General features: G+C 62.2%; 1 protein-coding gene across 7 annotated transcripts in view; it reads left to right on the top strand.

The window, feature by feature from the left end:
• CABIN1 (calcineurin binding protein 1) overlaps positions 1–12,727 on the top strand; it is a 101,149-nt gene that overhangs the window by 62,082 nt on the left and 26,340 nt on the right. For all 7 annotated transcript variants that reach the window (XR_005022607.1, XM_036874641.1, XM_036874639.1 and 4 more), the window contains one exon: positions 632–745. Coding sequence is in view for 6 of the 7 variants with exons in the window: in XM_036874641.1 (XP_036730536.1) it covers positions 632–745 (114 nt within the window). In the remaining variant the exon portion in view is untranslated. The remainder of the gene's footprint in view (positions 1–631; positions 746–12,727) is intronic.

The following is a 12,727-nucleotide window of genomic DNA, read 5'->3' as shown; positions in this document are numbered from 1 at the left end:
TGCCGAGTCTGTGCGAGGCTGACAGGCCCGCAGTTGGGCCCACGCTGTCTGTGCTCTGCTGGGAAGGCCTGCTCTCCAGTCCATGAGAAGGCCCCAGAGAAGGCCTGGCTTCTCACCCTGCCCTGGGTTCCACCAAGAGGCACCACTGCCCAGAGAGCAGCAGCTTGAGCACTGGACAGAGCACCCCGCCCCCCGCCCCAACAAGCACGCATCCCCGGCGTCCTGCAGAGCCCCAGCTCTCCCAGGCTCACGGCAGCAGCCGCTGGCTTGACAAGTCAGGCTTGACTGTTTGGGCCGGTGGGGGCATCCCCTGGCAGAAGGTGGGGTGCTGGGTCCGTGCAGCAGCTTGCGAAGTTGTCAGGGTGAGGCGTCCCTGTCTGTGCCCTCCTCAGGCAGTCTGAGGCCACGGTCTCCTAGGTCAGCTGTATTAGGCAGGAAACCACTTCCTGAAACGCACCCCACAGCCAGATGATCAAAGCCGGCAGCCGGGGCCGCCGGGCACTGCGGGATGGATGTCTGCAGGAGCTGCTGCTTTGCCCACGCAGCCTGGAAGGAGGGGACCGCCTCCCTTCCCTGTGGGCGCCCAGAGTTGCCCACACACTCACTTCCAACCTACTTCTTGCTTCCCCAGAACCTCCAGTGGGCCCGTGACGTGTTGCTAGGTAGCGGTATCCCGTGGCAACAGCTGCAGCACATGCCGGCACAGGGGCTCTTCTGCGAGAGGAACAAGACCAATTTCTTCAACGTGAGTAGTTTGCCTTGTTGATTTCCGTGGCTGCTGGGTGCCAGCGCTTTTCACGGAAGGAAGGTGTGGGAATGGACCCCGGCGTGGACGTTCCCAGGACGCGGGATGGCAGCAGCCTCAGAGGGCAGGCTGGGTGGCACAGTTGAGAGTGCGCCAGACTCGGGAGTGAGGCCCTGCTTGCCGAACGACTTCTGGCAGGTCGCTGCCCCCTCCGGGCACCAGTTTGCCAGCTGTGGGGAGAGGCCTCGACGAGCTTGGTGGTTCTCTGGGGCTGCAGTGGGCAGTGGTGAGAGGGTCTCCAGGCCCGTGCCCTGCTTCCCCTGGAGCAGCCCCACGTGCCCCTTTGGGGTCCTGGGCACCTGGAGATTCTGATTGGAGGCTGGTCTGCTGCTGAAAAAAAACGAGTGTGGCCAGTGCTGGGTCTTCAGTGCCCTTCCAGCTTTGATGTTCCATGTGAGGTAGAGACCCACCCTCAGGAAAGACATGGCCCATCCCCGAGGCCCCGTAGAGCCCACATCTGCCCCTCCTTGCCAACCCGCCTGGCCTGGGCCTCCCGCATTTGCTCTGCCCTGCACAGAGACCACCGGCCCCTCACTCTGCTCCACCTACGGGTCCTCACCCATCCTCCTCACCTGTCCTCAGCTGGGTGGCTTTGGCATGTCACATGGATCCTCTGAGCTTTGGTTTCTTCTGTATTTTCCTTGCTTCCCCGTCACACCTAGAGAAACCGAAGGGCAGGATTGGCCTGGACAGGAGCCGAGGGGGGCAGGTCTTGGGTCTGGAGGGATGTGGCAGAGGCTGGTTCTTGAGCCATATGGGCAGAGTGAGGTCCCTGCTGAGAGCCGGCCGGGTGGTGGGTGTCTGGATTCATGGCTTTTCTCCTCTCCCAGGCTTGAGCAGGGGCTGGGCAGGGGCTCCGAGCCTGGGAGCCCTGCTCCTGCCAGCCCTCTCCCTATGGGTATTTTATAGACAAGTGGTAGATGTAACCCGTAATCAATCTGCATGGTACCAAGGGGTTTGCTGTGAAAGAGATGCTCCCTCCCACCCAGATGCCCAGGCCACAGCCACTGTCCCTCGTCCTGCCCGCTTTGGAGCCCGCGCCCGGAGATGCACACAAGGGCAAAGTGCACGTGCTCCTGCCCCTGGTTTTCCTTCACTTAAGCGTGTGTCTTAGAGGGTGTTTTTGAACTTGCTGTTCTTTTTAATAGCTGCCTGGTCCTCCCATGTGGATGTCCAAGGTTTACTAACCACCCCTATTGATGGGCATTTAGGTTGTTTCCAGTCTTCCACTGTTGCAGACAATGCTGGTGTATACGTCTTTGCACACGCGTGGGGGGTCCACTCCTAGAATACACTCTGAGAGACAATTCCCGGGGCAAGGAGTTTGTGGGGCCTTGAAGTTTTAGCAGATGCTACCCTCCGATCCAGCTCCTCCCCAACCCTGGACTTACTGACTTTCTCTATTACTGAATGGTTTCATGTGTGCTTTTCAGTGGGTGAAAAACACTTGTGTTCTTTGTGAGTGGGACAGTGATTTCATGTAAGCAGTTTTAATTTTTTCTGTGTAGTTTCTACTCATGTTCATTTTCCTATTGGATTATTGGTCCTTTTGTTATTGATTTACAAGAACTGTTTCTATATTAATGAAAGGGGCCCTTCTTCAGTGTTCTGCAAAACTTTCTTCTGCAGTTGCTGAACCAGAGTGAGAGCCAGGCAGGTGACTTGGTTCCCCTGAACTCCTGCTTGCTCTCCTTACACGTGGGCCTGAAGAGTGACTGAAGACCCAGTTAGATAAGGGGAAGTGGCCTCACTTGGGAGCTGGTGCATGGTCGGTGCTCGGGGAAAGTTTCCCTCCGCCCCGCCCCCCCCCCCCCCCCCCACCGGTAGTGCTTTGCCCTTAAAGGCTGTGCAGTAATGTTGCAAGGAGGGACCCAACCCCCCTTTCTTCCTTCCGGGTCAGGCACCAGCCTTCCTAAAAGCAGAGTTTAGGAGGCCAGCCCCTCAGATGTCTGCTTCCCGCAGCTCCTCCCGTGGTTTCCAGAGCCTTCCAGAAATGAGCCCCACAGGCTGAACGGGACGTTTTGCACGGTTTTGCCTCTTCTGGGTCAGCTTTTGTTTCTCTGTGCATCGCAGTGAAAGGTTAACCTCTGGGCAGAGGGCAGACAGGTGCTGGCACCCCCTTTTATGCAGCACCCAAGGGACAGGCACTCCGGCTGGCTGGTGACAGCACGGCCCCTGCTGAACCACCCACTCTGGCCTTGCCATTGCTGCGGCTGGACCCTCGGGGTGGACGTGTCTTCCAGATGCGGCTGGCTCCCAGCGCCTCAGGGAGCGCTGGCCCTGCACACGTTTGTGGGACAGATCTTAGCAGGAGGGATGCCGCCTGCCTTGTTTACGAGGAGTGTTTAAGGCAGCCCTCGGCTGACTGCTGCCCTAGCCAATGGGCTGGGCTGACAGCTGGGCTGGGGGTCAGGACGAGCAGGCTGGTTCTTCTCCCTTCCAGCGCTGGGGTAACTGCCCAGGCCTGGGGTGGGGGCGGGGATGGGGCAGGGACTGGCCCTGTGAGCAGGTGTGGGGAGGCAAGGGCAGGGCCATCCAAGCCCCCACCACCCTGGGCAGCGCCCTCATCCTCAGGGCCTGGGCTAGGAGACTTGCCTCTTAACTTTTTACTGGCGATTTCTGAAAATCATGTGAGCCGCATTGTCATTGGGCCACATCATCATTGCAAACCGTTGAGACGCACAGCAGAGCCCACACCCCTGGTCTCCCACCCCAGGCATCCTGCCCTCCTTAGAGGTACCTCTGTGAGTGGCCGGCTACTCCCTTTTCTCAAGTGTACGTGTACCACATCAGACAAGTTTGTCATTCTGCTTTAAAAAATATGCCTGTGTGTATATGTGTATGGGGGGGTGCTTTTTGGTAACTTGTGCTTTTTCGCCGACACTAAGTCTTGGGGACATTTCCTGTAAGGGGTGCAGGCCGCCCGTGGCTGTGTGTCCTCTGGGTCCCGAGGAGGCGCTCGCTGCGGGTCTGTGGACCATCTCCCTGACAGCCCGTCTCCAAGCATGTCCTCCTGGTACGGCCAGCGCCGGCTGCCGTGGGCCCTGCCGCGGGACACTCGCAGGCTTGCCCCTTCGTGCTTGCCCGGTCGTGTGGGCCTCTGTAGCGTGCTGTGGGGCATAGGGAGAGAGCGGGACCCTCAAGGAGTCCAGTTGGCTGGAGGCAGGGCTCCCACGGGTAGTGGGTGCTGCTTGGCCAGGGAGGGTGCCAGAGGGAGGCCGGGGCTGAGGCTGTGCCGGCCGGGGCTTCTCGGGGAGCATGAGGGGCCGGGCAGAGGGCTGGGTGCACAGGGGACCGGTGGCCTGGGCCCTGCGGCAGAGGCCTGGCGCATAGCGGCCCAGCCATGCGGTAGGACGAGCATCTGAGGGAGAGCAACGAACTTGGCGCATCTCCATCACCCCCCCCCCGCCCCAACGACTTGACTGAGGCACTGGCTCCCACCCACCCCTTCTCTGCCGTGGAAAATCCTGTCTGTGGGCCATGTGCCGGGCAGGCTGGATCCTGGCCCCGGGCTTGAGTCCGGGGTGGCCGCAGCCCCACCCAAGGGCCCCACACCCCGCCCTCTCCCGACAGGCAGAACGGTCTGGCCTTTGCTAGAACAGAGCTGGGAGTTGTTGGACATTGCTGGTTGAAGTCCTGCGGCCCTCCCCGCCCTGGCACGGCTTGGCCTGGGCCCTGGGGAGGGACGGGCAGAAGGCGTGTGGCCACATGACTCAGCGGTGCCTCCTCAGGATGACCGTGCAGGGAGCTGGGACCCCAGGGAGGACACAGAGGCCTGGGTGGGAGGCACCGAAGTGGGGCTGGGCCTGGGGGTGGGAGCCCTCCTGAGCCAGTGCCAGCCCTGAGGGGGCTGCAGAGATGGGCTGTCCGTCCCTGGGCAGAGGAGACCAGGAAAGCAGAGGCCACAGGCTTGTCTCTGAGTGCCTGGAAGGTTCCACGGCTTCCTGGGCAGGTGTGTGCGCCCCTGGGTGGGGTCCTGTGGGGGCTGGAGCCGGGCTGCTCTGTCCAGGGCAAACTTGTCTCCCGCTGGTAGTTGATTCGGAAACGTTCCCATAGTAACCAAGCCAGAGATGGCTCTCCCTCCTTCCCCAAAATGTTTGCTGATTTTAGCAAGCAGGGTTTTTTTTCTTGTTTCAACCCAGTTTCCAGCCACCGTGAAAGAAGCAAAGGGAGCGAGAGCCTGGCCGGCACTGTTCCTGCTTCCCAGGCTGTGCAGGCGTCCGCGGCTGTGGCCTGAGTTTGAGGGAGTGGAGGGGGAGTGCTGGCCTGCGGGGCCTCCTCCACGGCCGCTCCCGCCCCATGAAGAGGTCCGCCCTCGGCTCAGGAAAGCAGCCCTCGGCTCAGGAAAGCAGCCCGCGGCTGGCGGTGGCTGGCGGCCCCCAGGGCAGGTCCCAGGGCCGCATCGTCACTGAGAAAAGCACAGACTTTAGGCCCCAGCGGGTTTGGCTCCCAGCCACTCACCCGACTCAGCCCACACAGGGCATGGGGTTGCTCATTGGCAGGATGGTCATGACAGGTGGATAGGAGCCCTCGGCACACTCTTGGCCAATCACACAACTCACCCTTAGGACAGGAAGTCAGCCTGCTCCAGGCCCTGGGGCTTGTCTGCGGATCCGGTGGTGCTTCAAGAGGGCAGTGCTGGGGACCAGAAGGAACCTGGCTGGAGGGTGGAAGGGCCTGCCTTGGCTCGAGTGGAGCAGCCTGAGATGTGGATGTCACCGTCCCCACCTACCACCTGGGTCCCCTTCTGTGTGTCCTGGCTCGACTGTCAGTTCCCGTGGATGCAGCTGTGTTCCTTCTTGTCACTGCTGCAGACGCCACTGTCTGGCTGTCTCGGGGTGCCTCTACCTGCCCTCTCCCCCGTGGATCGGCGGCTTCAGTTCTTCACTGGTACAGGAGGGCTGCTTCTCCCCGGTGCCAGGAGCTCCAGGACAAGTGCTCCTTACCCAGTGCTCCCACGCACGCCTGACGGCTCTGCCGAGCTGGGCCAGGTGCCTTCCCGCCGGCCACTGCCCTGCCCCTCCGGGCACTTAGAACCGAAGGAGACTTTCATTTTGGCCCACCTGTGGGGTGACCAGGGAGACTGGAGCACCTTCCCACGCCCAGGCCTGTGCCTTTGCCTGGGCTCTGGTGCACTCTCCTCTGCAGCCACCACATACCCTGTGGCTCTGTTTGTCCTGACTCCGAGTTGCTTAAACTGATGGGAGATACAGTCATCAGGAGTCGTCTTTGTTTCGTTAAGTGTTTGTGCCCTGGAGCCTGATGGCTCGCTGAGGGCCCTGATGTGGGAGGAAGGGCCCCCTGGTTGGGCAGCCAGCTGCCGGACAGCTACCTGCCAGAGCTGGGGGAAGGAGAGAAGGTCTCTAAAGCCCCTGGCACCCTGTGCTTCTTGGCAGGAATCCGTCTCACTGATCCTACTCTGACTCGCTACCAGTTGGCTGTGTGACCTGGGGGGTCCCCCAACCCCACCCAGTGGCAGATGCCGGTGTTAGGGAGGGGCAGGTGAAACGGGCCCACCTCCCAGGCCAGGGGCCTCTGAGCCCCAGCTATGGCCCAGCCCCAGGTATGGCCCACTGTGTAGGCCAGGCCTCAGCCAGCACCCTTCCCCCAGGGAGAGAGCCCGTGGTGCTGTGCTGGGCAGGGCCTGGCCTCTAGAGCTCAGTGCGCCTGGGCATCCGTAGATGGGGGCCTCATCTAGAACAGCATTGCCATTGCCCCTGATGCACCCCCAGCACAGTGCCCAGCAGGCGGGTGTGCCTGGTAAATGTGAATCCCTCCTGCCCTCTAGAGGTCCCTGGGACGAGGTCAGCTAGGAAGCAGCAGCCCCTAGCGAGGGGGCGCCCAGCCCTGGCCAGGCCCTGGGGTCTGTGCCTGGGACAGCCACCTCCTGTTGTGGGGCCAGACTCGGCCCCTCTTCCCCCTGCCCTTCCAGCTCAGCGCCTGGTGGGCCGGCGGGCAGCCCCTGCCTCACTTGCATACACCCGTTGACTGAGTCAGTGGCACCGCCCCCGCATGCCAGCCTCAAGTTCAGGGCCTTTGCAGGCTCAACCCAGGGAAGAGGTGTTGGTCTCCACCCAGTTAATTATACCCACCCGCCCCTGGCAGCGGGGCTTTGTGCTGCCTCCTGGCAGTAAACAAGCTGCAGCGTGTCCGTGTGGGGTGTTCCGGCCTGCGGGTGCCCCGGCATGGCTTCTCCAGAGCAGAGTTTGCCCGCCCGCTTGGGCCGGGGCCAAGACAGCCAGGAGAGGAAGCGCTCACCTGACAGCAGACCGACAGCTTTTCCGAAGTTGGTCCCGCCCACGTCACCTTCCCTCCACTCGGGCCCGGCTGTGACCCGGTCACCTTCCACCTCGGCTTGTCCCTCTGCCCACACCTCGAGGCGAGTGTCGCCTGGGTGTTAGACCGGCTCGTGCCAGGCCCTGGGCTGGCCAGGCCCTGGGCCAGTTGACAGCAAGATCCAGGGGCCACAGGCCAACCCACGCAGTGGCTGGATTATTAGTCCCGTTTCACAGAGGCGCCAGTAGGTGAGGTGCCTTGGCCAAGGTCCCACAGCCAGTCTAGGCCAGAGGAGGGATGTGGACCTTGTGCTCTCTGGTGCTGAAGCCGCGGGTGGCAGCCGGCAGTGCCTGTGAGGAGGAAGGGCGGAAGGCCAGTGCTGGCTCCACACTGGGATTGGCCCATTGGCGATGAGGAGGATGGTGGCCTGGTCAGGGGGCACGGGCATCTAGCCCTGCCCTGGGAGGTGAGGCCGCATGCCAGGTTGATGGGGGGCCGGGGTCAGTAGCTGGCCACGGTGTAGACCAGGGCCTCCCCTGGGCAGCGGGGCCATGTGGACATGGCCTCGAGTGACTGGCTGGCTGGGCCCGGCCACCTCTCTGTGTAGACCCCCAGGCCCACCCTGCTGGGGCTCCCGAGGCATAGCACAGCGGCAGTGAGAGGCCAGAGCATCTGTGCCTGGTCTGGCCCGGCCTTGGATGGGGGGCAGTGGCAGGACTGGCCCCATTTACGGGCGCTCACTCTGGTCCCCACAGCACGTCTGTGGTGCGCAGGCACTGTTACCGTCCCTGGGTACAGATGGGGAGGCTGATGCCGGTGGGCATTTTAGGCTGTTAAAACCAAAAGCCCTCTTCTAGTCTCTGTCCACCAGGCTGGACAGCAGAGCTTGTGGCCCTGTTTCCGGGCCCTGTTCACAGCCCCTCCCTGGCTGCCTTGGCTGCTGTGGGTCCTGGGAGAGAATGTCAAGTGGGCCTCTGCACAGTAGCTGCCAGCAGCTGTGACAGCGGCCAGGGCCCTGGGGAGGCTGGTTCTGTTATACCCCCTTTGAATGAGGTACAGGGCCCAGGGAGTAGCCCAAGGTCACACAGCTAACAAGTGGCCAGGCTGGGATTTAAATCCAGGTGTGTCCCACTCCAAGGCCTGCTCCCTTAGCAGCTGTGCCATTTGGAGTTCAGCAGCCACATCTGGGCTATAGAGAGTGTGGGTGTTGGGGAGGTGAGTGTGGCAGCTTGTATCCTGCGCCTCTGCCCCCTCCTGGGGTGGGGGAAAGGTCCCTTGCTCCTCCCTTTCTCTGAGACCTCCTGGTGGCGAAGCACTCTGTACGTGGCCCTTGATTACCTTCCATCATGCCATGAGTGAGACCCACTCTTGAGGGGCACCAGGTCTCTGGGGGAGGCAACCAGGTGAACAACGGCCGTGGGAGCCCAGAGCTCGCAGTGGGTTTGCCATCACTTTTGCACACATGCTTTTTGAGACCCTCAGGCCTGAATAAAGCCCCACCACTCCTGGAGGTCAGAGCCCGTAACCTGAGGGTGAGCAGGAGGTCGAGAGAGGCAGAGGAGGTGGCGTGGGGGTGCCTGCACCACAGAGCAGTGGGAGCCGGGGGGGGGCCCGTGCCCGCAGGGGCGGGCCAGGTCCTCGCAGGGCAGAGGGGCTGGCAGGGGGGAGATGTGACACCAGCTGACGCAGACGTGCTGGAGGGGCTGGGCTGGGACAGGGCCAGGCGTGCTGCTGGCCTCCACTCCTCTGGGCGCCACTGCTCAGAGCAGCGCGTCACCACTCACAGCAGCGCATTGCATCCTTAGAACCCACAAGGTGTTGGTCGTGCCGTCATCCCTGCCTTACAGAGGAGGAAACCGAGGCCCAGCCACACGGCACATGGGCGCCTGAGCCGAGATCCAGACGTTCTGAAACAAGTCGGGGCGGTGGGAACGCAGCCAGTGGACGGGCCCCAGAGACAGGCAAGGATGGGCCCAGCGCACCTTCCTGGACCAACAGGGTGACAGGCAGGGCCATAGGGACAGAGAGTGTGAGGGCTCAGGTGGATGTGGGCCCAGGGGTGGGCCCTGGGTCTGCGTGGGCGAGTGAGACACAGGGTGCCCCCACAGGCCCGCAGTTCATCGTCCTACCATTTACCTGAGGGTGGTTCAGTTCCACGTGCTGGTGTCGACGGATTCCCAGAAGAAACTGGGATTCCTTGTCACCAGTGGACACCCCTCCCGGGCCTCTGTTCCTGTCCCCACCCTCGATGGAGGGGGACCGTGGCAGGTCACCGCCTGCCCCATCCTCGCTGCAATCACTGAGGCCGTGCACAACACTGTCCTGACGTCAGGGTCAAGGACACCCAGTCACGTCAGTGGGAATTAGAGAACAGAAAAGAAGGGAAAAGTTTAAATTGAGGAAATCGAACACTGGGCTGTAGTAGGAATCGCTGCTGTGGCGCTATTTTTAGCATTATTGAGTTGATTGATGGGCCAGTTGCAAAAGGAAAGTAAACAAAAGAATCACTTCAAGTTCTCCAAGGGAAAAGGCCCAGTTTTTAAGAGTCTTTAAAAGGTTAGCAAACTTGTGACTTCTTAGCATCGCCCTGAGCTCTCCTTCCTTCCCGTGTCCTCGGCTCTGCAAGCTTCATGGGACTTCACAGCCTCCAGCCCACTGGGCCTGGTTCAGCCTGGAGCAGGTGCCCAAGGCCTTCCCGTCTGCAGGATGCCCGGGCCCCCGCCCTGACAGGACCACAGCGGTCATAAATCCCTGCCCAAGCCAAGCCTCCCCCATTCACAGCTAGGCTTTAAAAAACCAATCAGACGTAAGCAGCCTCTGGACGGGCTGCCCCCACGTGCATTTTTGCCTGGCCCTTGGGGACAGTTTCTGTGTCCAGGTGTGGGCTCACCGCGGTGGCCGTGCCAGGATGCCCGGGCAGAAGGCGGCAGTGTGCTTCAGCCCTTAGCATTCTCGACCCCACCATGATGGTCCCCCAGTGGGGCACGGGACTTGCCCCGGGGCCCACATCCTGTGGGACAGCCTCCACCCCGGAGTTTCTGGCCAGCCCCGGGACAGCAGTGTTTGTATACGCATCCAGAATGGTCAGGAGCTTGCTGTGTAACATTCCTGAGAGAAGAACATTTTCCAGTGTGCACTGCTTTTCCCACTGCAAGTTATTTCTCAGAGGCTTGCTCCTGGAATCAGTGTCTCCGCTGAGTCTTTCTGAGGCAGGCACGTATCAGGCTCAGCTTCATCCCCCTGGGACACTGCCCCAGGCAGGCGCCGTCTGGAGGGCGGCAGGGGGGCAGCTTCCGGAGGAGGCCCAGGGCCCTCTTGAGGGTTTGGAAAGTGGAGCAGGGCAGGCAGCTGCTCAGACCATGGATGGCAGGGAGCCGCAGGGAGCCGTGGGAGAGGGCTGAGGGAGGGCTGTGTTTCCTGAGGCCGCAGGAGCAGGACCCGGCGGGGCAGGGCCAGGAGAAAGGGGGCTCCCCGAGGCCTCGGCTGTGGCAGAGTCGCTGCAGGAACCTGTCCTTTGGGAAGGAGGGTGCTTGGCTATGCCAGTCTCTGCTTAGTCCTCTTGGCCCATGGAGTGCTGGGGCTCACTCCAGATGCAGGCCCTCCCTGTGGCTCCTGGCCTGTGGGAGGGCAGTGGCTGTGGCCTGTCCCCTGGGCTGAGGTGGGAAACAATGTCAGGGAGCGGGCCTCTGCCGTGGAAGGGAGGCCACAGGGCTTGCTTCCATGGGGCACAGAGGAGCTCGGGGACAGCAGACATTTCTTCCTCCCTGTGGCCCCATGATTCCCATCTCACGGTGAGCAAACAGGCCCAGCATCGCGCAGCCCGCAGGGAGCAGAGCTTGGATGCTTCTCACCCCCTGCCCACTGCCCTCCCCACCTAGCCTGCGCCCAGCCCGGCAGGAGTGGAGGTTCAAGCCCACCTCCGCCCTGGGCATCATCCTGCTTGCCTGGCCCTGATTAGCTGGCCCCACCCCAGCCCGGCAGGAGGGACTCTGAAGACCACAAGCTCTGAGCCACAGAGCCAGGGAGTGTGGGGGCTGCGGCTGAGCCAAGGCTCGCTGCTTCTGCCGGGGGGCCGCCCCCATGGGCCGGCACACCTCTGACCGAGTCAGGTGCCCTGTGACTGCACAGACCCAACCTCCTCATCTGTGAGATGGGGGATGTGAACGGCCAGCGCTTGGCACTCGAGAGCCCTGTGGTCCCAACAGTGTCAAGATGGCCACAAGCCACACACTGGGCCCCAGAGAGCAGCCTGGTGCAATCAGGACGTGACCATTCTGGGCCCACCCCTCCCAGAGTGCGTGACTGCCTTGCCATCATGCCTCCAAACACCTGTCTTGACAGTGAAAGCAGCGGGCAGGAGCGTACCCCCCCGCCACAGAGGATTCTGGGGGTGGGAGGGGGCAGGGTAGAGAGCAGCTGAGGGTCCCTAAGGGGTCTGGCAATGGGTGGGGGCATAGGGGAGGGCAGGGTGTATCTGGTGGCCTTTGCCTGTCCCCCATCCCCTCAGGGCACCGTGCCTGTGGCTGCTGCTCATTCGCCTCCCCTTCCTTGCGGGCTTCCCGGGTGTGCCCTGGGTAGCTCAGAGTCATCCTGAGCTGGAGTGGAAGCCCCGAGGGAGGACGGCCTTCCTGTGGCGATGGGCACTGGCCCAGGAGCCCAAGCGCAGGGCTGGGCGGCACCCCCATGGCGTGGAGCGGGGCTGCTGCAGGGGGCTGGAGTGTGGATGCCCCAGCGCCCCGTCCACATGGGGCCCGACCCACAGATCTTCCTGTGCACCTGCTCTGGGCCTAGCCATGCTGCCCTACCCTCGGGGTTTAGCCCTGCTTTTGACTTCCTGGTCCCGACCCTGACCTCAGTTTCCCCATCTCCAAAGGCGGGCCAGCTGGATGAGGTCAGTGGTTTTCCAACCCTTTTTCCAAAAGAGCCCTTTCTCACACACCCCACTGGGAAACACGAAAGGGCAGCTGCTCCCGCAGAGACAGGAAGGGCTGGGCCCACCTGCTTGGGCTGTACCGCCACTGCCCACTCCCCAGAGGAAGGGCATGAGCCCTGGGGAGGCTACGGGGTCTCTGCCCTGCCACCACACTGCCCACCCAGACAGGGCTTCCCCAGCTTAGGAGCCAGGCCATCTTTCTGGGGTGGCTTCAGGCTGGGAATTTCTCTCTCTCTTTTTCCTTCCACTTTTCCTATTTGGAAAATTTGACCAAGTTGCTTCTGAGAAAGTGGCATTGGGTTTGAAATCCAAACCAGAGCTGAGGGCTCCAGGGGCCCCTGCCTGGTTTCCATGGTGATGGGCTGTGGCCACCACACGCCCCTGGGGGCAGAGCACGTACTCCCGTCACAGGCCAGGCTGAGGCCACTCACAGGCCGCCCACGCCCTCACCCTCGACTCTGCTCCTAGCCAGCCTCAGGCCCTGCACCATGCCTGGCCCCACCCATAGCTGGTGGCTTTGGGCAAGCCGCTCAGTATTGGTAAGACTCAGTTTCTTCATCTGTAAACTGGGGCTGACCAGACCCACCTTACGGGGTTATCGAGGATCACGGGAGACCATTACCACATGTGCCCCGGGGCCACTGTGTCCAGGAGAGGGTCCAGGAAGGCCCTGGCAGGAGGAGGAGGCAGGTGGGGGAAGGGACTTCATGGAA

The sequence above is a fragment of the Balaenoptera musculus genome, chromosome 14 (genome assembly GCF_009873245.2).
Source record: "Balaenoptera musculus isolate JJ_BM4_2016_0621 chromosome 14, mBalMus1.pri.v3, whole genome shotgun sequence".
Taxonomy (NCBI): domain Eukaryota; kingdom Metazoa; phylum Chordata; class Mammalia; order Artiodactyla; family Balaenopteridae; genus Balaenoptera; species Balaenoptera musculus.
This window is presented reverse-complemented; position numbering and strand designations above follow the sequence as displayed.